General features: G+C 59.8%; 5 protein-coding genes across 5 annotated transcripts; 1 reads left to right on the top strand and 4 right to left on the bottom strand.

The window, feature by feature from the left end:
* Positions 1-181: 181 nt before the first annotated feature.
* On the bottom strand, positions 182-11,577 carry BO82DRAFT_308423 (acetyl-CoA synthetase-like protein). Its single transcript, XM_025632316.1, has 3 exons — positions 9,313-11,577; positions 2,134-9,237; positions 182-2,094 (listed from the first exon to the last, which is right to left on the bottom strand). The coding sequence occupies exons 1-3, from the start codon at positions 11,287-11,289 to the stop codon at positions 247-249; spliced, it is 10,929 nt and encodes a 3,642-aa protein (XP_025492882.1). The 5' UTR covers positions 11,290-11,577; the 3' UTR covers positions 182-246.
* An 876-nt stretch (positions 11,578-12,453) lies between these two features.
* BO82DRAFT_413330 (acetyl-CoA synthetase-like protein) lies at positions 12,454-19,194 on the bottom strand (the record flags this gene model as incomplete). The annotated part of the gene is made up of 1 exon (XM_025639871.1): positions 12,454-19,194. A coding segment is annotated over one exon (6,741 nt), but the record flags the coding sequence as incomplete, so codon positions are not given.
* A 460-nt stretch (positions 19,195-19,654) lies between these two features.
* On the bottom strand, positions 19,655-22,335 carry BO82DRAFT_413327 (acetyl-CoA synthetase-like protein; the record flags this gene model as incomplete). Its single annotated transcript, XM_025639870.1, has 4 exons — positions 19,655-19,678; positions 19,864-19,938; positions 19,972-20,015; positions 20,055-22,335. 4 exons carry the CDS (start codon positions 22,333-22,335, stop codon positions 19,655-19,657), a joined length of 2,424 nt encoding a protein of 807 aa, XP_025492880.1.
* A 1,289-nt stretch (positions 22,336-23,624) lies between these two features.
* On the top strand, positions 23,625-25,431 carry BO82DRAFT_333664 (cytochrome P450; the record flags this gene model as incomplete). Its single annotated transcript, XM_025633223.1, has 4 exons — positions 23,625-23,858; positions 23,926-24,546; positions 24,640-24,849; positions 24,910-25,431. The coding sequence occupies 4 exons, from the start codon at positions 23,625-23,627 to the stop codon at positions 25,429-25,431; spliced, it is 1,587 nt and encodes a 528-aa protein (XP_025492879.1).
* Positions 25,432-25,485: 54 nt separating this feature from the next.
* On the bottom strand, positions 25,486-26,952 carry BO82DRAFT_391497 (RTA1 domain-containing protein). The gene is made up of 2 exons (XM_025638569.1): positions 25,932-26,952; positions 25,486-25,867 (listed from the first exon to the last, which is right to left on the bottom strand). The coding sequence occupies exons 1-2, from the start codon at positions 26,611-26,613 to the stop codon at positions 25,590-25,592; spliced, it is 960 nt and encodes a 319-aa protein (XP_025492878.1). The 5' UTR covers positions 26,614-26,952; the 3' UTR covers positions 25,486-25,589.
* Between the last annotated feature and the right edge of the window lie 906 nt (positions 26,953-27,858).

Below are 27,858 nucleotides of genomic sequence, written 5' to 3'. Positions count from 1 at the left end.
TGCGTGGCCTGATCCACCGTCGTGCGAGCTGAGAGTCAGCGCGAATATAACCTATACGGTTCAGAGCGTGTTGGGGCTACGCAGGCAGGGCGTGGGAAAGACGTATTAAGTTAGGGCAAGGCAGAACGGACATGGGGACTCCAAGCCATTACTCAAAAACAAATAACTTAGATACAACCAACAACCAACGAAGACTACCATATATACATAAGACAAAAACACATAGAACATCAACAGACATAGATATTAACCCACCAACGAGGCCTGGCTTCGTTGCCGCGACTGCGTCGTGAACCATCGAGCATAGCTCTTCCGGGCACTTGTCCACATCGTTCTGAGAGACAGCCGCTTTGCTTTCACCAAGGGTAGACCTGACTCAACATGCTCTTCATCCTCGCGGCGTGATCCCACCAATATTGCCTGGGCGGAGCTGGACTGGTCGCCCGGACTCAGAAGAGAGGCTAAGTAGACAGCATCCAAAAGATCGCCGCCCCTCTGTGCAAAGGAGGCTGCCGACCGGGCTTGTCCAGTGGCAACCCCCCGACGACGCTGCAGGACCACTTCCCACTGTGGCCGCTGCTTGATTTGCAAGTACGACATGACCAGGGGGTCTTCGCCCGATATCCGCTCCGTAATGTGCACCACCGGCGCCGACGACTGCTTCTCCTTTCTCCCGGACCGGGCTACAGGAGCCGACAACATCTCCTTAACCGTGCGGGATGGCTCGTCCGCGAGGGCTATGAGGGTTTCAGCGAGCATGCGCAGATACTCCGATGCCATCTCCGTCGTGATGCTGTCAGGCCGGTAAGCTATGCGCAGGTCCAGCGCGCCATCCTCCCGGGTGACGGCCGTGACTCCGACGTCGACCGTCCACGTCGCGTTCGGCGCCTCGAAGCTAGAAATGGTGTACTCCTGCCCGCGCATACGAACGATTTCGCCCTTGTGTGCGGTGATGTGGTTCAGCGCGGACGTAAACCGCGTCGAGGTCGCCCAATCGGTGCAGTCGTGCAGGATATCTCGGAAGCCGAGGTGCCCGTGCTCGAAGCTCTGAATCTGCTGCTCGCGCACGGCTTGCAGCAGCTCGCGTGCCGTGAGGTCAAGAGAGGACAGCTGCACGCGGACTGGAAGCAGCGTAACGCAGCAGCCCGTTGCATTCATCCGGGGGGCGTCGACAGTTCCCCTTGTGGAGACGGTGTCGGCGAACACCACGTCCAGACGCTGGGCCACGCGAGCCAGGGTGACCGCCCATGCTGCCTTCACCAGGACTGCGCTAGTGACGCCCGCGGATAGCGGACTGGCGAGGGGGACCGTCCGTGGGACCAGGTGGGCCACAGTGGATGGATACTGCCCGATGGCCGAGACGGAGCGGCCCAGTTGGGGCATAGACGAGCCAGCCAACAGGTCGGTCCAGTAGTCGTACGTTTGTGCGGTGATACGTTGCTGCTGGTGGTAGTAGAAGCTCGCGAAGGATGGGGGCCGAGGCGGGATTGTGCCCTCATACAGGCATCGCAGGGTCTCCCAGATAGCGTTGATGGACACGGCATCGTATTCAGCGTGCGTCACGCGCAGGAGGAGTCGGTGTCGCGTGGTGTGCTCCTCCTCGATGATGGCCATTTGCGTGAAGGGCTCGCCCAAGCAGGGGGCTGGCAGCAGCTGGTGGCTAACGACCTCGGCCGTCTTCGATTCCAGGGTACGCTCCGTGTGGAAGATGGGGATGTCGGGCTCATAGACACTCTTGACGACCTGCAACAGACGGCTTTGATCAAAGATGTAGGCTGTGCGGAGGATAGGCAGGGCGCGGATGAGGTCCAAGCAGCTCTTGCGCAGCCGCTCCACGTCACAGGGGCCCTGCCCATCTAGCAGGAAATGCGCACAGTTGGCCGCACCGGGGGTCGTAAGCACGCCTGCCACCGTGAGGGCTTGGAAGTCGGTGGTGGGCAGGATATCGACGACCTCGTCCGCACGGCCGATGTTGCAGACAGGGGAGACCACCTCGTGGATAAAGGCCTCGGGGTTATCAGTCTCAATCAATGAGAACGGAACCACCCCTTCCTCTTCATTCTCGTCCTTCTCCTCCTCTTTCTCTTTTTCTATCTTCCCTTCCTCTGGATGTACCACTAAACGCGCGCTCACAGCGCCAGCAAGCTCGGATAGACAGGGGTATTTGAAGACGTCTGCCACGCTCAGCTTGTACGGGCGAGAGCGCGATGTGGCCACCATGCGCATCGCGGCCAGGGAGTCTCCGCCAAGATGAAAGAAGTTGTCATGGGCCCCGATCTCATCTATGGGGAGATGAAGCCCGTCAGCCCACAGGGTCTGTAAGTGGCGCTCCATCTCGGTTGAGGGGGCGACCTTGGGTCCATCGCCCACGCGGTATTGGCGGAGATTATCGTCGTCCTGCATGCGCACCAGCATCGTGCGGAGGAGCTTACGGTCCAATTTGCCCGAGAGATTGCGACCCATCTCCACAATGGGCACGAATACGGCCGGAACCATGTATATAGGCAGTGTCTGTGACAGGATGCCGTACAGCTTGCTGAAGGCCACTCGGAGGGCCGGGAATGGTGTCAGCACTCCCTCTGGGGTGATTGTGCCATGGCGGTAATCACTGTCCGAAGCGAACTCAACCACGGCCACCAGGAAGGTTTGCTGCGTGTCATCATCAGCGAGCAGCTCCACAGCCACGGTGCTTGCTCCAGGCAGATGGTGGAGGATCTGATGTTCAATCTCGGCGAGTTCGACACGCTGGCCCCTGATTTTGATCTGAGAGTCCATTCGTCCGAGGTGGATCAAGGTCCCATCCTCGTTTTGTTGCACTAGATCGCCTGTGCGGTAGAGTCGGCGTCCGTGGAGACCCAAGCGGCGCGTAAACTCAGGATCAACGATGAATGAGGCCTCAGTGCGGACGGGATCGCCCAAGTAGCCTCGCGCCAGGAAGGGCCCTTCGATCCAGAGCTCGCCGGGTGCGCCGAGCGGACTCAGCAGATGGGTCTGCGTGGGCTGGGTGACCCATAACCGGGTCGCCAAGGGGAAGCCGATGTTGCTAACCTCCTGGGCATTGGTATAGGGCCGAGTACAGGTACTCATAGACCCTTCGGTGGGCCCATAGGCGTTGTAGATGTCGGCGTGACCCAGCCAGAGACCCACGACATCAGCCCGGACAGGCTCGCCGGTCAGAATCAGGGTTTGCAGGGCGGGCACGCGGTTGGGCGCTACTTGCTGTGCAACAGTCGAGGTCAGCATCGCTGTGTTGACCTCCATGTCAGCCATCACTTCCGTGAGCTGGTTCATGCGGGCCTCCTCGGAGGGAATGCAGACCACTCCACCAAAAGCCGTCGTAGCGAAGGTATCAGTGATGACATTATCGAAGGTGTAAGAAGCAAATTGCAAAAACCGCGTCGCTGGCGTGAGGCCCAACCAGCGTCCTTGTTCGTCCAGACTCGTCGACATGGTTCCGTGCTCGATGACCACGCCCTTGGGCATGCCCGTGCTGCCCGAGGTGAAGATGGCCCACGAGGCGTTTGACGGCGTCACTCCCGTCTCCGGCACCTGCTGATACTGTGGCCAAGTATCGAAACAATCCTGATCGAGGGTGAGGAGCTGGGTGTGCGCGAGGTTGGCCAGCCCCTGCAGTCGTTCCGCCTGTGCAGGGCTGGCGACAATGAGACGTGCCTGCGAGGCGTCAAGGATAGTGTCGATGCGGGCCAAAGGGTGCGATATGCCCAAGGGCATGATGGCCCCCCCGGCTTGCATGATTCCCAGCATCGCCACCGCGCCCCATTTCGATTTCTCCATACAGACCCCCACAATGCTTTCAGGCCCTACCCCCAAAGCGACGATATGGTGAGCCACTCTTGCGCCGGCCTCGTAGAATTCGCGGTACGTCAGGTCTCCATCCCACGCGTGAATGGCAATGGCCCTTGGCGATCGTTCCACCTGTTCACGAACCATCTCGTGGATGCATTTCTCCAGACGGGCGGGAACGTCTCTGTTCCAGCGCAGGATCTGCTGCTGATCTGTGTCGTCGACGTTGAGGATATCCGCCAGGAGCTGCGATTGCGTGCTCGGATCACACAGTCGGTGGAACAGACAAGCGAAATAGTCAATCACCCGTTTGACCTGGGTTGGAGGGATGATCTGCTTGTCGTAGTGGACATCCACGGTGAGCTCGCCTCCTCCGACCTGACATTCGAGAGTTAGCGCGTGTGCATTGAAGGGCTCGACCGGCAGAGGGACGGTTTCCAGGCCAGGGAAGTCCAATTGTCCCTGAGAATCCTTCTCTTCAGCCAGCTGGATGACCAGTAAGCTGCCTGTGTCCAGCGTGGAGGCCAGCGCGGGCAGCAGCGACTTGATCCCTTGCAGCCCGATATGCTCGTGGTCAATCATGTGTGTTGCTTGCCACTGCATTGCGTCGACATAATCAGCCACAGTGCTTGTCAGATCCACCCGTGTGCGAATCGGCACGGTTGTGATGGTTGGGCCTGCGATGTCTGATATGCCCCGAACTGGGGCGTTACGGCCAGAAACCGTAGCCGCGAAGGCGATATCCCCATGTCCCGAGTACTGGGTCACGACCAGCGCCCAGGCGGCGCGGAGAATAGTCGATATCGTCACCTGGCCGTGTCTCTGCGTTAGCGGAAGTGGGATCGATTTATGGAAATCGTCCTGTGGCAGTGGTTGCTTGTCCGAGACTCGGCGTGGCCAGAAGGCCATCACGTCGCCCTCCAACTGCTCGCACCAGTAGTGCCTGCTCGCCACGGGGTCGGGCCGACCGTGTTGAAGGTATCTGATGAATTGTGTGTAGGGGACTGTGGTGGCAGACCGGCCCTGGCGATAGATGTCCAGAAGGCGTTTGCTGAGTGCGCCCACGGTCCAACCGTCGTACAAGGCATGGTGCGCGGTCCAAATGAAGTAGCATGCCCCCGAGGGCTCCTCGACGAAGCCATAGCGGACCAGCGGCTGGCCGAGAGACATGCCTAGGGCGTGATCAGCCTGCAGGTACTGTTCAAGATCTGTGCCTGTTTGCCAGTGGATGTTGTCGCGAACCACCACCTGCACGGCAGGGGATCCACCGTCCACCAGAATTCGCGTGCGCAGGATGCTGACCTCGCCGGAAAGGGTCTCCCATGCGGCCTGGAATTGGTTGCGATCCACGGCGCTGCCCATCGCATACACTTGCCGGCTCACGTAGGCTGCCGGCTGACGCGCCGTGATGGCCATTAAACCCTCCTGCAGGGGCGTGCAGGGGTAAACGTCCTCAATTCGGTCCACGCTCACCCCAATGCTTGCGGCAATGCGGAGTAAGCGTTTTTCCCGCTCCTCTGGAGACCCAGCAGCGTGGAGCTCGTCCCACAGCTCGAAGGGGGCGGGATCTTCGATGTCCTGCGCCAGTGTATCTTCCAAGGGCCGGACCGCGAGCGTGGCGGCCAAGTCTCCCAGCCGCGGCGACTTGAAGATATCTTCGACGCTCATATGCAGCCCGTGCGATGCGGCGGCGACCACCATCCGCATCGCCGTCACCGAGTCGCCGCCCAGATGAAAGAAGTTGCCGTTCATGGACATGTTGACCCCAGCGGGGAGGTCAAAAACCTCCAGCCAGAGCGCACGCACCTTCTTCTCCAATGCGGTTACGGGTATGACCTGCGTTTCGGCCTCGTCATCGTGGAGGTACTGTTGCAGGGTCGCCAGCGACTGCTCTGCCAACAAGGCCCGAATGGCCCGTCGGTCAAGCTTGTTGTTGGCATTCGAGGGCATTTTGTCCACGGGCAGATATGCAGCAGGGACCATGTAGACCGGTAGGGTGCGGAGGAGTGTCTGGCGAAGCTCATTGAATGTTGTGCGAAGGCTATCGGAGGGGTGTAGGGGTTGCGGTGCATCGGTGATAGCAGCAGTTGTTGCTGTTCCGGCAACATCGTCGTTGTCGTCGTCGTGCGTCTCATCGCTAAAGTCCAATACCGCGACGAGGCTAATCTGCTCGCCATCTCCCCCTTGCTGGACGCGTTCCACTGCGACGGTGCGCGCCCCGGCGAGATGCCGCTGGATCTGGTATTCAATCTCGCCGACTTCGATACGCTGTCCGCGTATCTTGACCTGCAGATCCCGGCGGCCAAGGTGGATCAGCGATCCGTCAGGGTTCTGCTTGACCAGATCACCGGTCCGGTACAGGCGTCGACACGCGAGGCCCAGTCGGGGAATGAAGTCGGGGTCCTGGACAAAGGCTGCTTGGGTCTTCTCGTCGTCATTGAGATAGCCCCTCGCTTGGTTAGGGCCCTCGATCAGAAGCTCTCCGGGGGCTCCAATCGGGCAAAGGGCTTGGTGGTTGTCAGCGTCCACCACCCACCACCTACATGCGAGAGGGAAGCCAATGTTGGAAGCGAAGGCCGCGTCGTGGATTGGACGACTGCACGAGGAGTGGATCGAGCACTCGGAGGGGCCGTAGGCATTCAACACAGTGACATGTGGCGACCACAGGGCTACAGCTGCCGCGGTGACCGGTTCACCCACCAGGATTATTGTCCGCAACGAGGGAATTCTCTTAGGCACCAGCATGGATGCCACCGTCGACGTCAATGTGGCGCAATTGACCCGCATGGCGCTCATAACTTCCGTGAGCCGATTGACGCGGTCGTGTTCCGAGGGAATGCAAACGCAGCCTCCCGCCCAGAGGGTGGTGATTATATCCTGTATCGTAGCGTCGAACGTATGCGCTGCGAACTGTAGAGTACGGGTCATCTCATCCATCTTAAAGGCGGCGCCATGCGCCTCAATACTGGTGCTAAGCGCCTGGTGCTCGAGAATCACCCCCTTCGGAGCACCTGTGCTGCCAGAGGTATAGATAATCCACGCCGTATTATGCGGCCGCACTGTGCTCTTCTGCAGTAGTGCGGTCGTCTGTGCGAGATCCAACGGAGGACGAAGAGCGAGGAACCCCTCGTTTACCGTCAATAGTTGCAGGCCCAGGGGCACCAGCCGTTGCTGTTGTTCACGGTCCACGAGCACGGTCTCCACAGCTGCATCCTGTGTGATGGTCTGCACGCGAGGCAGGGGATGAGCCGCCCCGAGGGGGACAACTACTCCTCCGGCGTACAGAACTGCGAGGATGGCCACGGCAGCCCACTTGCTCTTGTTCATACAGACTCCCACCGTGCGCTCCGGTTTCACTCCCAACTCGTGCCTGAGATGGGCGGCCAGGGTCGCAGCCTGTCCCGATAGTTCTTCGTAGGTCAATTCGCCGTCCCAGGCGCTGATCGCACATGCAGTGGATTGGCGGACCACGCGGTCGTACACAGGGGTATGAATACATTGCTCAAGGCAGGTGGGGACCACCTGGTTCCAGTCTAGGATCTGCTGCTCGTCTTGGGGACTGATATGTAACTTGTGCAGCGGCTGTTGGAGTCGGTCAATGTTGGCGAGCTCCTTCACGAGATGTACAAAGTAGTCGACCACCCTTTGAATATAGGCCGTGGCGATGACATGCTCGTCATACTGGACGTCGATGTCAATTTGCTGCCGTCCCAGTGTGCATTCGATCTGCAGACCAAAGCTGCCAAAGTCCTCGAAGGGTGCAGGTAGAGCCTCCAGACCTGGTAGAGCGATAGGGCTGTTGTCGCTCTCGGCCGCGGGCTGGATGACCAGGAGGTTACGGAGGGCCAGAGCCGTCCTACCAGTGGTGTCGGGCAGCAGCCTTTTGATTTTTTGCAATCCAGTCTGCTCGTGGGGAATCATTTCCGTGGCTTGCTGCTGGATGGCCTGCAACAGCTGGGCCACCGTCATACTTTTGTCTACTGATACGCGGACTGGCACCGTGGTTAGGGTTGGACCAGCGATGTCCCGGATCTGCGGCACAGGCGCATTGCGCCCCGAGACGCTGGCGGCAAATACAATGTCGTTGTGCCCACTGTACTGGGCCATCACGATCGCCCATGCGGCGCGCAGGACGGTGGAGATCAGAATGCCGCCGTTTGAGCGCGCGGGAATTGCCATGGCTGTCTGGATGCGCATTTGCGGTCTGGGGTGGTAGTCATGCTGCGGCAGTGGAGGCCAGTCGGCTACCAGATCGCCCTCCAACTGCTTTCGCCAGTATTGGGCCGTCTTAACTGGATCTTGTGTGGTTAGGTAGCGCATGAAGCGGGAATATGGAATCGTCGGCGGGATCGAGGTCAAGGTCGAGGTTGCATGATCGAACCCATCGTAGATCTGTGCGAAGCGCTGCGCAATCTCGCGCATAGTCCAGCCATCGTAGATACTGTGGTGTGCGGTCCAGACAAAATAGGTTTTCTCAATTGATTCCGTTACCAACCCGTATCGCACGAGGGGTTGGTCCAACTTCATGCCTGCCTCGCGATCCTCGGCGATGTAAGCCGCGAGATCGGTGCCGAGTCGCCAGACAATTGGGCCTTGGACCACCACTTGTAGGGCTTCCTGGTTGGGACCCATGATGAGACGCGTGCGCAGGATGGGTGTGGTCTGGGCCAGCATCTCCCAGGATGCCTGGAACCGGTGCAGGTCGAGAACGGCGGTCGAGAGAGAGTAGACCTGTCGGCTGATGTAGGCAGCGGATTGGCGCCCTGTGATCGCTATAAAGCCTTCCTGCAGTGGTGTGCAGGGGTATATATCTTCAATCTGATCCACGTCCACCTGGCAGCGGGCCGCGATCTCGCTCACGGCTTCGGGCGAGGCGTTGGCCCACAAGCTCAAGGGTTCGGGATCTTGTTCCTCTGGCTGGTCGGCACCAGGATCCAAGCTGAGCTCCGTCAGTCTCTGTGCCAAATCCCCGAGGCGAGGGTGGCGGAAGACGTCGGCGACGGTCAAGTGCAGCTTGGTGCGTTGCCAAGTCAGGGCTACCAGGTGCATCGCGGTGACCGAGTCGCCTCCCAGCTGGAAGAAATTGTCCTGCACGCCCACGGATCCTGCATTCTGAATTCCCATGGCCTCCAGCCACAGACGCTGTAGTCTACGCTCCATGTCGGTGGCAGGGGCGACTTTCTCGGGCCCCTCGAGATACTGCTGCATGGCCTCGGCGGACATGGCAGCCAGCTGCTCGCGCAACGCTCGTCGATCCAGCTTCCCGGAGAGATTGCGCGGCATATGGGCGACGGGAACGTATGCGCTGGGGATCATGTGTGTCGGGAGCACCTGGAACAGGGCGCTGTGGAGATCCTGAAATGCCGCCTGCATCGCCTGTGTGGGTGGCACAGCATTGCTCGTACCCGCCAACGGGGGGGTTTGCACATCATTCTCCTCCTCCTCCTCCTCCTCCTCCTCGTCTCTGCTGAGAAATCCGCTCCCCGGCGTAAACTCGATAGCAGCCACCAACACCGGCGAGGCCTGGGCCCCGCGCTGAAGCAGTACGGCCGCTACGAAGCGGGTCTCAGCCAGACACCGGACGATCTGTTGTTCGATCTCCCCTATCTCAACCCGCTGGCCGCGGATCTTCACTTGCGTGTCGCGGCGCGCCACATACACAAACGACCCATCGTCCTTCTGGCGGACGATATCCCCACTGCGGTAGACCCGTCGTCCAGGGGTCAGTCCGAATTGGGTCATGAAGCCCGGGTCTACAAGGAACTGTGACTTCGTTTTCTCGGCATTGTTCAGATATCCGCGCGCCAGCTGCGGTCCCTCGATCAGCAGTTCCCCTGGCGCGCCCACAGGGCACAGTCGATTGTGGTTGTAGGGATCAGCCACCCACAGGCGCGTGCCGATGGGCGTGCCGATGTTGTGGATCTCGTTGATGTTCTGGACCGGTCCGGCCGCCGAAGAGAAGATGGAGCACTCCGAGGGACCGTAGCAGTTGAAGAGGTTGACCTTGGTCCGCCAGCGGTCAGTCACTTCAACAGTTGCCGGCTCTCCGCCCAGAACGAGCGTGCGCAGGCTGGGGGTCTCCTCAGGCGTGAAGAGCCCGGCCACGGTGTAGGTGGTGGCCAACGCGTTGACTTGGGCCTGGCGCATGAACGCTGTCAGCTGGCGCATGTCCAGCCGGTCTTCCTCCGACGGCACGCAGCTCAGCCCGCCCCAGGCCCAGGTGGTCAAGTAATCCTCGATTGTGCCGTCAAATGTATGCGCCGCGTACTGCAACTTGCGCGTATGCGGGCCAAATCCGTACCGCGTGCCGTGGGCCCGGATGCTCGTACATAGGGTTCCATGCTCGAGCACGGCACCTTTAGGGCTTCCTGTGGTCCCGGAGGTGTAGATGACCCAGGCAGCGTGGTTTGGGGTGACGCTGACGGGGGGGACAAGTGCGGCACCGTCGTGGGTAGGGGCAATTGTGGACAGACTCTTGAAAAGCTGCGAGTCGACTACGAGAAGCGAACAATCGACATGACCGTTCAAACGGTCGTGTTCCCGGCCATCCACCAAGGTCAGGCTCACTGCAGCGTCCTCGAGAATAGTCTCAATCCGCTGAATGGGGTGGCTGACACTCAATGGCACCACGACTCCCCCGGCCTGGAGGGTGGCCAGTAGGGCAACCGCCGCCCATTTGGACTTGGCCATCGATACACCCACCATCCGCTCCGGTCCTACCCCTAATGCAACCAGGCGCTGGGCCAGGAGATGAGCGAAGTGCATCAGTTCACGGTAGCTAAGATGTCCATCCCAGGCCCAAACCGCTAGTGCTGTAGGACGGGCCTGTGCCTGCTCCTTCACCAGCTCGTGGATACATTTCTCGACGCGCTCTGGGACGGTGGCATTCCAGACCGCAATCTGTGCTTGATCGGCACGGCTCAGCAACTCCAGCTCACGCAGGGACGAACTTTGGAGACTGGGGTCACAAAGCACAGTCACGATGTGTGCAAACTGGTCCAGCACACGACTTACATATGTCAGCGCAACGACCTTGTCGTCGAATCGCGCGTGCACCCCAATGTTTGTCCCCAGCGTACACTCGACATTGAGCCCATAACTGTCAAAGTCCTCCACGGCGAGGGGCAGGGCCTCGATGCCGGGGAAGTCGAGCGTCGTGTCACTCTCAGCGGCGGGTTGAATGACCAGCAGGTTACGCAGCTGCAACGCGGGATGACTCCGGATGCCCTGGAGCCCGGTGTGCTCGTACGCCATCATCTGAATTGCTTGCTCCTGGGCCCCGCGCAGGAAGTCCGCTACCGTCTGGGCTTGAGCAACGCCGATTTGGATACGCAGAGGCACGGTGGTGATCGTCGGCGCGATGATCTCGCTCACGCCAGGTACCGGGGCGTTGCGGCCGGAGACGTTCGCGGCGAAGACTACGTCTGGCTGACCGGAGAACTGAGCCATAACAAGACCCCACGCGGCGCGCAGCACGTTCGCCATGGCAATACTGCCCGGTCCAGCATTGGGGTTTATCGTGACCTCCTTGCGGATTGACGTCCGGGCTCGGGGCTCGTAGCCCGCATGCCGCAGAGGCGGCCAGTCGGCCACCACCTCCTCCCCGGCGAGCTGCTCGTTCCAATATTGCTGGCTGTTGGTGGTATCAATCTGGTTAAGATAGCGGATGAAGCGTGTGAAGGGGATGGAGCGCGGGACGTAGTCCGCAGCATTATAGATGCGAATAAGCTCCTGGCATAGGAGACGCACTGTAAAGCCATCGTAGATGCTGTGATGGGCCGTCCAGACAAACACCGGATCACCGGACGGCGGATGAACCAGGCCATACCGTGCCAGAGGCGCTCCGAGCTGGATGCCGGCCGCTTCATCCTGCTGGAGGTACTCGTCCAGGTTGGAGCGCTGATGCCATACGATCGTGTCCCGTACCACCACCTGCCAGGCGCCCTCGCGGTCGATAACTGCACGGGTTCGCAGAATGGGGGTATGTGCAGCCAGGGCCTGCCAGGCTGCCTGGAAACGGGGAAGGTCGATCTCGGCGGACAGCGTGTACATTTGCCGACTAACGTACGCCGACGACTGGCGGGCAGTGCTGGCCAGAAGGCCCTCTTGTAAGGCTGTACATGGATAGATGTCCTCCACCTCGTCCACGGCCACACCACATTGCTCGGCGATGAGGGCCAGACGCGCTGCTCGCGTTTCCGGACTGGCATTCACAGCCTGTTCCCAGAGAGAGAACGGTGCGGGGTCTTGCACCTCCGCTGTACCCACTGCACTATTTGTCTTCTCTGTCTTACGGAGACGCTCGTCAATGACACACGCGAGGTCCGACAGCCGCGGGTGCTGGAAGATGTCCGCCACAACCAGCCTCCACTCCTTGCGCGTCCGGGTGGCCGCGGCCACCAGGCGCATGGCCGTGACCGAATCACCTCCCAGCTGGAAGAAGTTATCGTGGACGCCGACCTCCGTAATGGGTACCCGTAGCGCCTGCGCCCATAGTAGCTGCACGCTGGTCTCCATGGGAGTCGAGGGCGCTACCTTACGGAGCTCCGCCTCCGCTCCGCCGTCCGCGTCCTCCGCCGTGAATCTGGCCAGACTGATTGACGAGATCCCATTGAGGAAGACCTGCACCGCCCGGCGGTCCAGTTTTCCTGACACGTTAAGCGGGATTGCTGTGACCGGCACATACATCGCAGGCACCATATATGTCGGGAGGACATTGAGCAGCCCTTGCCGCAGGGCCTTGAAGGCGCAGCGTAGGGCCGGTGTGGGAGGCAGGGTCGTCAGGACTGCATCCTCGGTCTGCTCGCTTTCTTTGCGGAACTCAATAGCAGCCACCAGAGACATCTTGGCGTCGTGCTCGAGCAGATGCACCACGGCGGTCTGCGCGTCGGGCAACTGCTGCATGATCTGGTGTTCGATCTCGCCGATCTCCACGCGTTGGCCCCGAATCTTGACCTGCGTGTCTCGTCGTCCGAGGTAGGTGAAGGATCCATCCGCGTGCTGGCAGACCAGATCACCGGTACGATAGATGCGATAGCCCGAAGGCGAGAACAAGAAAGCCGGCGTGGCCACAAAGGCTGCGGCCGTCTTCTCAGGGTTGTTCAGATACTCTCGGGCCATCAGTGGGCCCTCAATCAGCAATTCTCCCGGCGCACCGATGGGACACAACTGGTGATGACTATGCGGATGGACCACCCAGTGACGCGTCGCCATGGGGGTGCCAATTGTTAGTGCCTCCTCAGGGCGCAACAGCGGTCCATGCGCAGTGCAGACTGATCCCTCGGACGGGCCGTAGGTGTTGTAGATGGCGACGCCGGGCAGACTCCAGAGCGCGATGACTTCTGGCGTAAGGGCTTCGCCGGTCAAGGCCAGGGTGCGGAGCGACGGGGCGTCCGCAGGAGACAGCAATCGGGCCACGGTAGGGGTCAGACTGGCGAAATTGACCTGCATCCTGCAGATGGTGGCGGCAAGGGCATTGAGCCGGTCACCCTCGGACGGGATACACACGCAGCCTCCGTAGATGAGTGTGGCTGAGACATCGGAGATACTGACATCAAAGGTGAACGGTGAGAACTGCAGCGCGCGGGTCTTGCTGGTAATCTGCATCTTCAGGGCCTGTGTTTGCATGCTCGTGCACAGGCCGCCGTGCTCCAGGACCACGCCTTTGGGAGTTCCTGTGCTGCCCGAGGTGTAGATAATCCAGGCGGCATTGTCAGGCGACACGCTGGTGACGGGAGCGTGGGTCTGCGCTGGCAGGGTCATGCGAAGGCTGCCGTCGACGACAACCAAGCGAATAGGGAGAGCCATGGGGCTGAGTCGCGCGTGCTGCTCAGCGTCCACAAGAACAACATCGGCCGCGGTGTCGTGGACAATCACCTCGATTCGCGAGAGAGGATGCGTCACCCCGAGAGGCACGATTACGCCCCCCGCGAACAATGTGCCAAGCATCGCCACAATTGCCCATCTCGACTTATTCATGCACAGACCGACCTTTATCTCGGGACCGACGCGGACGTCCACAAGGAAGTGCGCCAGGCGGATCGCCTCGTCGAACAATTCCTGATATGTCAGGTCCCCATCCCAGCCACAGACGGCTGGGGCGCCAGGGCGTGCGAGCACCTGCTTGTGGAATAGCTCGTGGATGATCCCATCGACACGAGAGATGTCGACTTGTGCATTGTGCTCAATGATCAGCTGTTGGTCCGCTGGGCTGATCAGGCTGAGATCGCCCAGACGGCGGGATTGGACGCAGGCGGGGTTATATAACTGCTGAACGAGGTGGACGAGATGCGCGAGAATTCGGTCCACCTGATGTGTAGGCACGATGTTTTCATCGTACCTAATGGCGACGCGTAGGTCGGTGGGACTCAGCGTGCAGTCCACAGTTAGGGCATGGCTGTCGAATTCGGTGCCCGCCCCGCTGGTTGTCAACGGCTGGACGCCGGGGAATTGGAGCAGGGCATCGGCCTCATCGGCGGTCTGCACCACTAGCACATTTCGCAGGTCGAGGGTCGGGGCGGATTCCGGCGGAATGAGGGTCTTGATTGTCTGTAGTCCTGTATGCTCGTAGTCGATCATTTGCGCGGCCTGCTCTTGCACCGCGGCAAGAAACGAGGTCACCTCTTGCGTCCAATCAATATGCACGCGCACGGGGACGGTGGTAATCGTGGGCGCCACAATGCTTTCAATCCCTTGGACCGGAGCGTTCCGACCTGATACTGTGGCGGCGAAGACGACATCGTCGTGGCCCGAGTATTGGGCCATTAGCAGCGCCCAGGCAGCCCGAAGCACGTTGGATGCAGTCACCATGTCGCCGCCGGACCCGTGGGCAGGCAGCGAGACTTGACGTGTGCGTTCCAACCCCGGACGAGGCCGATAGTCGATATGAGGCAGGGGAGGCCAGTTGCTCATCACGTCTCCTTGGAGCTGATGTGTCCAGTACGCCGCCCGATCCTGTGCTCTACCATTATCGTTCTCCTCTTCCTCCTCGTGGTCACGGAGAAACCGGAGAAATCGAGTGAACGGCACCGAGATGGGCACTTCGCCGGTCTGGAAGATATTCGCAAGATGTCGATACAGCAGAAGGGTGCTCCATCCATCGTACAAGCTGTGGTGAGCTGTCCACACAAAGAACCGCCCGCCGGACTCCTGGTCTTTCACCAACCCGTATCGTGCAAGCGGCGTTCCCAATCCCATTTCCTCCTGCTGGTCGGCGCGCAGATAGTCTTCAAGACTGCTGCTGTGGTGCCAGACAATTTCCTCATCAAGGACGACCTGGTGCAGAGCCGTGGCAGCCTCGCCGCCGACGACAATGCGCGTCCGGAGGATAGGCGTCACGGCCACCAGCGACCGCCAGGCGTCCTGGAAGCGATCGAGATCCAGACTCGGGTCCAGCGTGAAGGCTTGGCGATTGACATACGCCGAGGACTGTTGACCTGTAATGGCCATGAGCCCTTGCTGCAGGGGCGTGCACGGATAAACGTCCTGGATCTTCTCCACGGGTGTCCCGCATTGCTTCGCGATCTCCTGCAGCTGGTCTTGCACCTGCGCCTCGTCGGCGCGGTCAACTTCCAACCATAAGGAGAACCGCTCGGGATCCGCATGCTCCCGAGTCTCTGGGCTCTGGGCCTGCACTCGGTTGCTCAAGCGCTCCGCCAGATCCACCAGTCGGGGCTGCTGAAAGAGATCCGCCACGGTGACTTGCAGTTCGCGGCCCGCCCCGCTCGCCACCATGCGCATCGCGACCACCGAGTCGCCGCCGATCTGGAAGAAGTTGTCGTGGACACTGATCTGGGAGACAGATAAGCGCAAGGCGGTGGCCCAGAGCCCCTGCAACTGGCGTTGGAGAGGCGTGGCCGGCTCGACGGCGAGTTCTTCGCCCGCCGACAGATAGGGCTGGCGGTCCGCTGGGGAGATGGCTGTCACTAGATCTCTGATGGCGCGACGGTCCAGCTTGCCCGAGCCATTCAACGGCATCTCTAGAATTGGGAGCAGCACCGCCGGGACCATGTACGTCGGCAGCAGCTGGAACAGGGTGCCGCGCAGTTGTCGTAGGGCCGTGTTGAGGGCCGTCGTGGGCTGCAGTAACCCATGCGCCAGGGTAGCTCCCTTGCGATGAGCCACGCCTTCGTGGAAATCCACAACCGCAGTCAGACTGACCGATTCAGCGCCTGGGTCCTGCACTAGTTCCACTGCTACAGACCGTGTACCCGGCAGCCCCTGGGTGATTTGATACTCGATTTCACCGACCTCGACCCGCTGGCCGCGGATTTTGATCTGCGTGTCACGTCGGCCGAGGTGCGTGATAGATCCATTCTCATTTTGACGCACCAGATCTCCTGTCCGATACATGCGTCGCCGTCGGTGGGCTGGGTGGCCAGCTGGGTCGTCGTAGAGCGCGAGTTCGTGGAGAAATGCCGGTTCGACGACGAAGGCCGCTCGGGTCTTGGCCTCATCGTTCAGATACTCGCGTGCCAGCAACGGCCCTTCAATCAGAAGCTCGCCGGGCGCCCCGATTGGGCACAGCTGGTGATAGTCGGCCACGTCGACGACCCACAGCCGCGTGCCCATGCCGGTGCCGATGATGGCGGCCTGCTTGGGATCGGTCAAGGGTGGACTGCAACTCGAGTGGATCGAGCATTCCGATGGGCCGTAGGCGTTCAGCACAGTGACATAGGGCAGCCACTGCGCGACCACGTCTGGCTTGACCGGTTCGCCGACCAAGGCCAGCTGCCGCATCGATGGTACCTCTGGGGGATGAATCAGCCGGGCCACCGTTGAAGTCAGGGTTGCGAACGTCACGCCCATCGCTTGCATCGCCCGCGTCAGGTTGCTCATGCGATCGGCCTCGCTGGGCACACAGACCACGCCGCCCCAGGTGAGGGTGGTGAAGTAGTCTTGGATACAGGCATCGAAGGTATGAGCAGCAAACTGGAGCGTACGCGTGTGCGACCCCATAGAAAACCGGGCCCCGTGGGCCTGGATGCTGCTGCACAGAGCGCGATGTTGCAGGACTACTCCCTTGGGCTTCCCTGTACTGCCTGACGTATAAATGACCCAGGCCGCGTTCTCCGGGCTGACAGTCGCATGCAGGATGTCATCATGCAGCGGCAGGGTGTGCAGCAAAGTATCATCAACCACAATAAGCTCTATATTCTCGGAGAGACTCGCGAGTCGGTCTCGCTGCTCCGCATCGACTAGGATGATTTGCGCCTTCGTGTCCTCCAAGATACCGGCCAAACGAGCCGGGGGATGGGCCACCCCCAGTGGGACGACAACTCCGCCAGCTTGGAGTACCGCAAGCATGGCCGAGCCAGCCCATTTAGACTTATCCATACACACCCCCACCATGGTCTCCGCGTGGACTTGCAGACCATGGAGATACCAGGCCAGCTGGTTCGCTTGGGTCGCCAGTTCTTGATAACTCAAATTGCCGTCCCAGGCGCAGATAGCAGGGGCATCAGGGTGTTGGGCGACTTGCTCTGCGACGAGGTGATGAATGCACCGCTCAATGCGCCGAGGCACGGCACGATTCCACTGCAGAATGGAAGCCCTATCCTCGTCGCTGACAAGGGAGATATCGCCCACTCGCTCGCGGCCGGAGCGGGCGCTGTAGAGCTGCTGCACGACATGTTCCAAGCCACGCACCAGTCGCTGGACGTGAGGACCCGGAATCACATTCTCGTCGTAGCGCGTCTCCACGGTGATGGAGTCCTCGCCGAGCGAGCACTGCACAGTCAAGCCGTAGATGTCGAAGCCCTGCAAATTCACCGGCAGCGCCTCCAGACCGGGCAACTCAGCCCCCTCATCACCCCAATCCGCCTGGATGGCCAGCAGATTGCGCACCTCGAGCACGGGGCGCAGCGCGGGCACCAGCTTGCCAATCCCGTGCAAGCCGGCGTGCTCGAACTCCATCATCTCCGTCGCCTGCTGTTGCACCGCGTGCAGGAAGTCATGCACTGTCTGGTTAGGGTCGACGTCGACGCGCACCGGCACGGTGGTGATCGTCGGGGCCGCCAGTTCGGCCACCTGCCACACCGGCAGATTGCGGCCGGCGAGCGTCATCCCGAACACCACGCAATGGCCTTGACCCGCCTGTTTAGCCATGACTATCGCCCATGCGGCACGGATGATGGTGGGAAGCAGCGAGGCGGAGTGGTGGTGGCTCGTCGAGCGCGGCAGGCGCATCGTATAGACGTCGCGGTGCATGGGCCGGGGCTGATAGTCTGCCCGGGGCAACGGGGGCCAGTTGACGACCAGGTCTCCCTGGAGCTGCGTCGACCAGTAGTGAGCGTCAGAGGTAGGGTCACGGCGCAGCAGATGCCGGATGAACCGGGTGTAGGGAACTATGGGAGGGATGCGGTCGTGTAGGTAGATATCAACTAGACGTCGGTACAGCAGGGCAGCGCTCCACCCGTCATAGATGCTGTGATGCGCCGTCCAAACCAGAAAGCGTTCGTTTGCATGCTGTACCAGCGCAAAGCGCACCAGGGGCTGACCGAGTTGGATGCCCTGCGCCTCATCCACAGCTACATACTGGTCGAGGTCGGTGCTGTGGTGCCAGACCAGGGGCCGTCGAACCACCACTTGCAACGATCTGCCCTCACTGTCCTCCTCCGGGTTTACCACGATGCGCGTGCGCAGGATGGGGGTTACGGTGGCCAACGTGTGCCAGGCTGCCTGGAAGCGATCCACGTCGATCGAGCCGCCCAGTCGGTACACCTGTCGACTCACGTAGGCTGTGGGCTGGTGTGCGGTAATTGCAATAAGGCCTTCCTGGATAGAGGTACATGGGTAGACGTCCTCGATATCCTCCACCGTGACACCACATTGTTGGGCAATGCGCGCGAGTCGTTGTTGAAGAGTGCGTCCGTTCGATTGCGCGTCTTCAGGGACTTGCCACAGGGCAAAGGGTTCCGAATCGGCCTCTTCGGTATGCTTCTCCGTGGTCTCCATGGCCCGTCCTTGCAGAGCCCGGGCGAGATCCGCGAGAATGGGATGTTTGAAGATCTCCGCCACAGTGAGGTGGTGTTCGCGCGCCTCGGGGAGCGCCACCATGCGCATTGCGGCGACAGAATCACCGCCAATCTGGAAGAAGTCATCCTCGCGGCCGATGGTGTCTGGCGCAATGGCCAGCGTTTCGGCCCACCAGTCACGCAACCGGTGCTCCATCTCCGTCGAGGGCGCTGCTTTAGGCCCTGCGTTTGGCATATATTGTTGCAGGTCTGATGTCCAGAGGCAGTCCAGATATGTGCGTAGGGCCCGCCTGTCGAGCTTCCCCGAGGCATTGGTGGGCATCGTCTCCATTGGGATGTACAGCGTGGGCACCATGTACGTCGGGAGACACTGTAGAAGCTTTTCCCGCAGGTCTTCTGTAATGGAACGCAACATGTCGCCCCCGTATGAGGTGTTCTTCGCGAGATCCAATGCGGCCACCAGATAGATCTGAGCACCGCGCTCCACCAGCTCCACCGCGACGGAGGCCAAACCCGGAAGATGTTGCGCAATGGTGTGCTCAATATCACCTACATCTACGCGTTGACCGCGAATCTTGGCCTGTTGGCTATTAGAGCGGCCGAGATAGAGCAGGGATCCATCCGGATTCTGACGAACCAGATCACCGGTCCGATACATACGACGTCCGGTCATCGGGAGACCCAGCTGCTTTATAAATCGCGGGTTGACGACGAAGCTCGCCGCGGTCTTGGCTTCGTCGTTGAGATAGCCACGGGCCAGCAGGGGCCCTTCGATCAGCAGCTCGCCCGGGGCGCCAATGGGACACAGAGTCTGGTAATCTGTCGCTTGCACGACCCAGAAGTTGGACGCCATGGGCTGGCCGATATTGCGGGCCTCATCGATGTGGAACAAGCGTTGGCTGTTCGAGACCACAATGGAGCATTCCGACGGGCCGTAGGAGTTGAACACGCTCGTGCGTCGGGCCCAGGTTGATAGAATGGCGGGCTTTAACGGCTCTCCACTCAGGGCCAACGTGGTCAGCGAGGGCACAGTCGCCGGGGAGAGGGTGCCGGCCACCGTGGATGTCAGTTCCACGTAGGTGACCTCCATGCGCGCAGCTGTCGCAGCTAATGCGTTCATGCGCTGCTCTTCAGACGGCACGCAGACACATCCACCGGCCTGCAGGGTGCTGAAGATGTCGCACAAGCTGACATCAAAGGTGTAGGCCGCGAATTGCAGCGTCCGTGTATATTGATCTATCCCCACAGCGGCCGCATGGGCTATGAGACTGGTACACAGCGACCGATGCTCCAGCACCACCCCTTTCGGGGTTCCTGTACTCCCTGACGTATATACCACCCATGCTGGGTTCTGTGGCGTGACTCCCGTGTGAGGCGCTTCTGGCTGGGGTGTCAGACTCGCCATCAGAGTGGCATCAACAACCAGCGTCTTGAATTCGTCGTCGTCCAGCCGGTCCTCCTGGTCCTGGTCGACTATAATCACAAGTGGGCTGGCATCTTGAACAATACTCTGCAGGCGAGCCAGTGGGCTACGCACCGACAAGGGCAGGACTGCAGCCCCCGCCTGGAGAATGGCCAACATCGTCACAACAGCCCACTTGGACTTGCTCATGCATAGTCCCACTGTCTGCTCGGGCCCGACGCCCAGGCTGACCAGGTAGTGGGCCAGGGCAATGCTCTGGCTTGTTAAGTCGGCGTACTGCCACTGGCCATCCCATGCGTCGACTGCGAGGGCCGTCGGCCGCACCCGTACCTGGTCCGCAACCAGATCGTGAATACACCGGTCCACCGATGCAGGCACGGTAGCGTTCCACTCCAGGAGCTGCTGCCGATCGGATGAAGAGATCCCCAATGCCTCCTGCAGGAGCTGATCCCGAGCCGACGAACGGCTGAGCTCCTGCACTAGCAAGGAGAACTGGTCCATGACCTTGGTCAGGTCCGCGGGGGCAATCACCTCGTCGTCGTACATGACCTCCACCGCCACAGCCTGGCGCCCCAAAGTGCACTCCACGTTGACGGCATAGCTGTCAAAATCCTCCAGGGGTAGCTGCACCGGGCTGAGTCCTGGGAAGGCCTGGTAGACGTCGCGTTCGGAGGCGGGCTGAACGATCAGCAGATTCTGGAGTGTTAAGACCCCGCTCAACTCCGGCAGCATGGACTTTATCGTCTGCAGACCGGTATGCTCATACTCGATCATGTCCGTGGCGTGGCGCTGCACGGCCTGCAGGAATGCGCCGACTGTCTGCGAGCGATCAATGCGGATGCGCACGGGGACGGTGGTGATCAGGGGGGCGGCGATCTCGGCGACCTGCGAGACAGGGGCATTTCGGCCCGACAGGGTGGCTGCAAAGATGATATCGTCCTGGCCGGTGTACTGGGCCAGAACGAGCGCCCAGGCGGCGCGGAGGATATGCGACACCATGACCACGCCCTGCTCAGCGGCGTCACGCATCAAGATCTCGCCCTTGAACTGGGTCCGGGGACTAGGTTGGTAGTTGGGGGTGGGCAGCGCCGGCCAGTGCGCCATCAGATTGTCCCCCCGCAGTTGGTCATGCCAATAGTTGGCGGCGAGGATCGGATCTTTCCCTTCCACGTAGCGCACGAAGCGCGTGTAGGGGGTTGAGGGGGGCAGCTGGTTGTGGAAGTATATGGCGGCGAGGCGACGGTAGAGGAGCATTGCACTCCATCCATCGTAGACACTGTGGTGGGCAGTCCATACAAAGATCGCCCCCTCGCCGTTCGTGTTGTTTGATCTGGGGATGAGACCCCACCGGGCCAAGGGCTGCCCGAGCTGCATGCCTTCTTTACGATCCTCCGCCAGATAGCTTCTGAGGGTGGTGCCATGTTGCCAGGGGATGTGGTTGCGGCTTACCACCTGCAACGCCCGGCCGCTTGGACCCATACAGATGCGGGTGCGCAGAATGGCGGTTTTCGCGATCAAGGTTTCCCAGGCCGCCTGGAACCGATCGAGGTCAATGGTAGGTGCCAGGGTAAATGCGCGGCGATCGACGTAGGCTGCGGGTTTGCGAGCAGTGATGGCCATCAATCCTTCCTGCAACGGGGTGCACACGTATACATCTTCGATCATATCGACTTCAATCCCGCATTGCGTGGCCACCTGCTCCAATAGTCGGGGTTGTTCTTCGGGCCCTGCCCGGCTGTAGTCCGGCCACAGGCTGAAGGGTTCGGATTCGGCTTCCTCGAGTCGAGAGGTCCTCGTGAGCATGAGAGACGCGGGTCGTGCATCGTCTCGCGATGGCCGTACTTTCACGGTCGAGAAGAGTTCGGAAATGTTGGTGGCATTGATTATCGCGCCCGTCTGAACCTCCATTCCTCGCTCCTCGCAGCGCGCAATGAGGTTGATGGCGGCTATGGAGTCCCCGCCCAGTCCGATAAACGACTGCGACACATCTAACCTGTCGACCTCGATGCTGAGAACCTCGGCGCAGATGTTCTGGAACTCCTCTTCGTGGGTGGTCACCCTTGGGACGTCGATGAGAACCCTCGTCTCCGTCCCATTTTCCGGGGACCGGAGAGCACTGTTTTCTGTGGTCATGATGTTTGTGGAGTGAGTAGGATTACTTACTATTGCTCACGGGTGTCGAAGAATAGCTTGAGTATCGAGGAAAGGACGAAGCACACAGACAGACCCCTCTGATGCTGATGCTGATGCTAATGCTGATGACTCGTGCGCTAGATTTGTCAGATGTGTTGCCCGTGAGAGCACCGCGTCGACGACAAGGGAACTGAAATTTCCGCGACTGAATGTGGAAAGATTGTGGAATCAATCATCCAGGAGCAGGGCATTGATCCTCCTATATTGCCCAATGTAAGCCATCGCTCAGAGGATTCATACTCAGTGCGCAATAGCCTCATAGTAGACCTTGACCAGAAGGACTGGAGACTTGACTTAGGGCATGCCCGCTGCCACATGGTGAAGGGCCAGCCGATGGGGCTGCGGTCAACGTGGTTCCCCACTCTTCCTGTCTTCTTTTCTGTTCTGCTGCTTTTCTGCTTTTCTTTCCCCTTCTCCTCATTCACTGCCTAGTTCAGCCTCGCCATCTGTTCTTTTCAGTTGGCTGTGGCTGAACTGGGGGTCGATGGATGCCTTAGTCAGCGACGGTTCTCGGATGTAGCCTGCGTTGCTCGTCGAGCGCTGAGTCATGCCTCAAGTCACTAGGTACTAGTAATCAGAGGTGTGGACGTAGTCAGAGCAGTGGTAAATGCTGGGCTCCTAGCCTTTAGCTTTATCTTTCGTGTTTGTTCTTCATTTGTTGTTTTTTGTCCTTTATCTCATCCTGATTCCCTTGCCCATGAGTCGCTCGGTGCTGCCTTTCACGGTCGCAATACCGTCCGCCACTCCAGGCCTTATCGAAACACAACAGATAAGTGAATGTTTGCCAGTAGAGAGTGGGTATATATCCCAGTGACTCTTTACATGCCGCAGAGCACATTCCCCTGGTTCTTTGTTGGTGGGTTGAGTTACATAAACCCACGGCCGTAGCTGAGTTCAGGATGTATATCCGTGTTGCCTGTTAGACTCACCCATGACTGTAAACTGGAGATGGTGTAACAGACCACCAGCAACTTATTATTTCATGCCTAGGATCTGGTGCATGGCAAGTCAGGTGGTAAGACTGGCAATCAAGCCTTCCCCAGTTACTCTGAATGGAACTGCCCTGATGGCGCCAGCCCTAAGTATCGCCCTGCCGGCAATGACCTCGACGGGACCTTCCCCTCATTTCTCTCGCCCTCTTAAAGCGTTCGTCGCAAAGACGACCAGTAAGACAAATTATATTCCTGCAACGATCGATTGACACAGTTCCATGTGCATGCGCCTACAGTATGCTGCCTGAACTACTCCTCGCGGGAGGTCCGAGCCTGCTGCTGCACGCAGCCATCGGCATCACCATCGTTCTCTTTTTCTACCAGCTAGTGCTGGCGAAGTCACGCCAACATCGCCAGTTCTGGGAGAAGCAGCCATGGGTAGGCGTTCGCGTCGAGTGGTTTTCTGGATTCCGGGCCTCGCTGCGTACCATCCGTGGCATCCGACAGATGCTGGAGGAGGGCTATGAGAAGGTTGGTCGGTTCCCCATTGCTCAACGTCTCTCTCACATTTTCTGTCTCGCTTCACTAACATTCACAGTACTCCAAGCATGGCCGGGCATTTGTGCTGCCCACCATCGCCGAAGCGCCCTGGGTCGTCCTGCCGCCGAGCAGCATGCGCGAGCTGCTGGCGAAATCAGACCGTGAACTGGACCATGACATCATCCACGCCGATCAATTGCAGCACTACTACACTCAGGGCCCGCTGGGCTGGCACGCGGTGCAGGTGCCCCTGCAGTTCGACCTGGTGCGCCGGCAGCTGACGCGCCAGCTGCCGCTGGTGCTCCCCATCATGGCGGATGAGGTCGACCGCAGCTTCCGGCAGTACTGGGGCACGCGAAACACAGCATCGACGGAGGTTAAGGTGAAGGTATTCGAGACGTGCACGCAGATCGTCACCCGCGTGGCCAACCGGGTCTTCGCTGGGCCGGACATCTGCCGCAACGAGGCCTTCCTGCACCACTCACTACAGTATTCCGAGGGTGTCGCGCGCGCAGGCATCATCATCCGCCTGTTACCGCAGTGGCTGCGTCCGCTGCTCGCCCCGCTGATTACGTATCCCAATCGCAAGAATCTCCAGATCTGCCTGGACATTTGTATGCCGGCCGTACAGGATCGGCTGCAGAAGACCCTGGTGCACGACCCCGCCTGGGAGGCACCGGTTCGTGGACATTCTTATATGCCCGTCTCCTCGCCCTCAAGGAGCATTCATTCCCTCTACACATAGGGCTCCAAAGGTTGACTGGTTTTACAGGTTGACGGACTTCAATGGCTCCTCGAGGAGTGCGTGAAACGCGACGACCCGCGTGAGATCGACCCGCGGCTGATCACGCAGCGCCTGCTCATGCTGAATTTTGTGGCCATCGAAACCATGGCCATGTCCATCACCCACACGGTGATTGACCTGTACTCTGCCCCGGATTGCGCGACCTTCGTAGCCCGGCTCCGCGAGGAATGCGAGCGCGTCTGGCGCGAAGAGAACGAGCCGCTGAAACCGCAACCGCAGTCTTCGTCCCAGCCACAGCCACACCCCCAGCCAGACCAATGGACCAAAGCCGGCCTGGACCGACTGGTACGAGTGGACTCGACGATCCGGGAATCGATGCGCGTCTCGGATCTCTCGTACATCGCCGTGCCGCGCATGGTGGCGCCGGCCGCGGGACTGAATTTCGACCCGGGGTTGCATCTCCCGCGGGGCGTGCGCGTGTGCGTGCCGGCGCATGCCATCCATCGTGACCCGCTCAACTACGCAGATCCCTTGACCTTCCATCCGTTCCGGTTCTGTGATTCGGAGGATACTGCTGCTTCAGACCGAAAGAAACCGGTGTCGATCGCGACGACGACCGATGCCTTCCTGGTCTTCGGGCACGGGCGACATGCCTGCCCGGGCCGGTCTTTCGCGGCCCAGACGATGAAGCTTATGCTGGCGTATCTGGTGCGGCACTATGACGTAGAGCCAATTGACCATGGGCCCGAAAAGGAGGTGCAGGTTGGCACGGCGAGGCCGAGTGCCCGGCTTTGTCTGCAGGTGCGTCGGCGGGACTGATGGGTGGGGTGGAGGGAGTGGAGGAGTGGAATGTTTGTGGGAGGTCTTCAGTGGGGAAACTACGGTAGTGGCATTGAAGTTATATACGCGGTGGTTTCTTCAGACATCATCGAAACAGATCTTTTCCTACCTGCCCAGCACAATGATAAAAAGCCAAGTTATGCATCCGAGCGCTGTACCATCTCTATCTGACTAGAGCCAGTCTTGACACGCTGCAGCTTCAGCCGCTGCTGGGGGGAGGCATTCCAGCGCTCCCGCGAAAACACCAGCCCCGGATGAAAGGCCGTCATGGCGCCGCAGGCCAGAATCATCATCACGCCTTCGAGGATCATAAACGCGACCTGGTTGTTTGCAAGAGCGCTTCCGAATCCCCCCTTCAGTTCGGCGACACGGAAGCACGAGCGGATGAAGATGGTTGTGGTTGCGACGACCAGACCTGGAGGAGTGTTAGCTGGTGGCTGGGTGGATGAGAGACAGAGGACAAGGGCAAGCAGACGCACTGATCAAGAAACCCCTCCATTTCCAACCAGCATGCCAGTCCACGGGGAGCAGGAAGGTCGACCCCTGGGTCTGGTGCCGGCGCAACCGGAGGGCGAAGTCGCCCGCAAGCGCCATGAAGGCTACCAACGAGACAACCTGGCACGCCAACCCGGCGATCATGATGTTAATGCCGAGGTCGCTGAGGCTGGTGTTGTCCGTGCCGGCGGTGGAGGTGATGGCGCCGCCAGCGGACTGCAGGATTAGACACACGAGATCACAGGCGATGAAGACCTTGGAGTATGTGGCGGGGGCGAGGCGCGAGCACCGGGAGTCGTACTCGATCACGACGCGTCCGAAGCACAGGTAGATCCCGGCGGAGATAAAGGCGGGCCCCAGGGTGAGGCAGATCAGGTACTGCAGGAACGCGTTGAAGGAAAAGGGGTCCTCATGCAGGCTGATGCGCCCCGCATAGCCAATGATTTCCAGCAGCAGCCCCCCCATCACCGCCACCAGGTAGCTGGTGGTGCGGTGCCACACTCCGAGGAACAGATGAACGATCGCCGCCACGCAGCAGAGCGCCAGGAAGAGCGCGTTCCCGGCCAGCGAGGGGATGTAGTGAACCATGGCATAGTCGAGACTACACGTTTGGAGCGTGCACACAAAGGTGCGGGTGTCGGTGGTAGTGGCGTTGTTGGTCGACATGATGTCCGCTGTGGAATGTAGAATGAGCGTGGCTTAGGGCAAGTCTGGTAGAGTGAAAAGAAAGGGAGGGTACGAAGAGTGAATGACGCTGAAGCGTCCAATGCAAGTCCCTGCCTGGGAGCAAAAAGAGAGAATAGACCGACTGACTGAAGGAGAGTGAAAGAGTAGGCAGAGACTGGAAAGCACGAACATATAGTTGAGATTGTAGGTTACTTTGATGGAGAGAAAAGAGAAGCTGGCCCCGGTTCGTCAGGGGCACCCCATTTGCGATCGTGCCCTAACTCCAACCCATCGATCCGCCACTGGCCGGATCTCCAAGCCACGCACGCTCGTCGCAGGACGCACTCGACGGCGAATCATAGTGGAATAAATACCTACTCTGTAGGTAGAGACTGAACTGTGCCTCTACCGTTGGAAACTCAAGATCGGATCTAAAACAGTGCCGAGGAGGATGTGGAGGAATGAGCGTCGGAGCGGCGGCGCGTGGCGCGCGCTACGGGAGTCAGAGCGTGACATTGATTGACACGCCCAAAATCCTAGCCTCAGAACTACTCCAAACTTAGTCTAGGCTCGTCTTGCCGTCCAGTCTAGACTTTTCACTGGGTAATTTGGACCTCTCAGCCTTGTCCTTGACTGGGTTGAAGAGACCAACGCCCCCCACCTCTTCTCTCCCCCCCCTCTCCCCAATCCTCCCTTCCCCAATTCATCGCCCGTCTAGAGGCTCGATATCGATTTCTTGACGAAAGTCTCCCAAGTAACCGTAGATAGAGTGCATTGATGGTTGAGATCCCCGGCCCACTACGCTCTGCATGTGTCAAAAGAATTTCTCATCGCTGTTAGAGACAAGAGAAGCGGTTCGACTTCATGCCAAGACAAGAAGGAAGCAACGCGAGAAGACAACGCGAAGGCACCCTCGGTAGCAAAGGTGGAAAGACTCGTAATGTTTCATGCTCCAACGCACCAAGCTGCGAGCAAGATGAGGAAGATTTCGGCAGAATGCAGGGCCTATGAATAGCAACCACCTGCCAGTAAGTAAACAATGCCGAGAAACGAGCCAGGGCGCATCTGCAACATCTGATTGGTCTGCTCGCTAATGACGTCACAGGTCATGATTAGGGGAGTGTATCACCAATCACAACCCCGCACGCAGCAAAACCAAGCCCTGACATGCATGTCGCAGCGGAGGTCGTATATGCATCAGCAGGTTTGCAGACTCGATAGCAGCCAATGGTAAATGACTGTGCT

The sequence above is a fragment of the Aspergillus uvarum genome, assembly GCF_003184745.1.
Source record: "Aspergillus uvarum CBS 121591 unplaced genomic scaffold BO82scaffold_21, whole genome shotgun sequence".
In the NCBI taxonomy this organism is placed as follows: Eukaryota; Fungi; Ascomycota; class Eurotiomycetes; order Eurotiales; family Aspergillaceae; genus Aspergillus; species Aspergillus uvarum.
Note: the sequence above shows the minus strand (reverse complement) of the source record. Positions and strands in the feature narration are given on the sequence as shown.

Excerpts from the sequence above, each read along its gene's own strand:
- BO82DRAFT_308423 (XM_025632316.1), bottom strand. The coding sequence starts at position 11,289 with ATGGCGAACGTGCTGCGCGCCGCGTGGGGTCTTGTTATGGCTCAGTTC. Across the intron at positions 9,238-9,312 it reads CCCAGGCCTCGCCGGTGTTG|AATGATGTGCAAACCCCCCC; the intron begins GTGGCTGCTATC and ends GAGGAGGAGGAG. Across the intron at positions 2,095-2,133 it reads TATCCGAGCTTGCTGGCGCT|ATAGAAAAAGAGAAAGAGGA; the intron begins GTGAGCGCGCGT and ends GAGGAAGGGAAG.
- BO82DRAFT_391497 (XM_025638569.1), bottom strand. The coding sequence starts at position 26,613 with ATGTCGACCAACAACGCCACTACCACCGACACCCGCACCTTTGTGTGC. Across the intron at positions 25,868-25,931 it reads ATGGAGGGGTTTCTTGATCA|GTCTGGTCGTCGCAACCACA; the intron begins GTGCGTCTGCTT and ends ACACTCCTCCAG.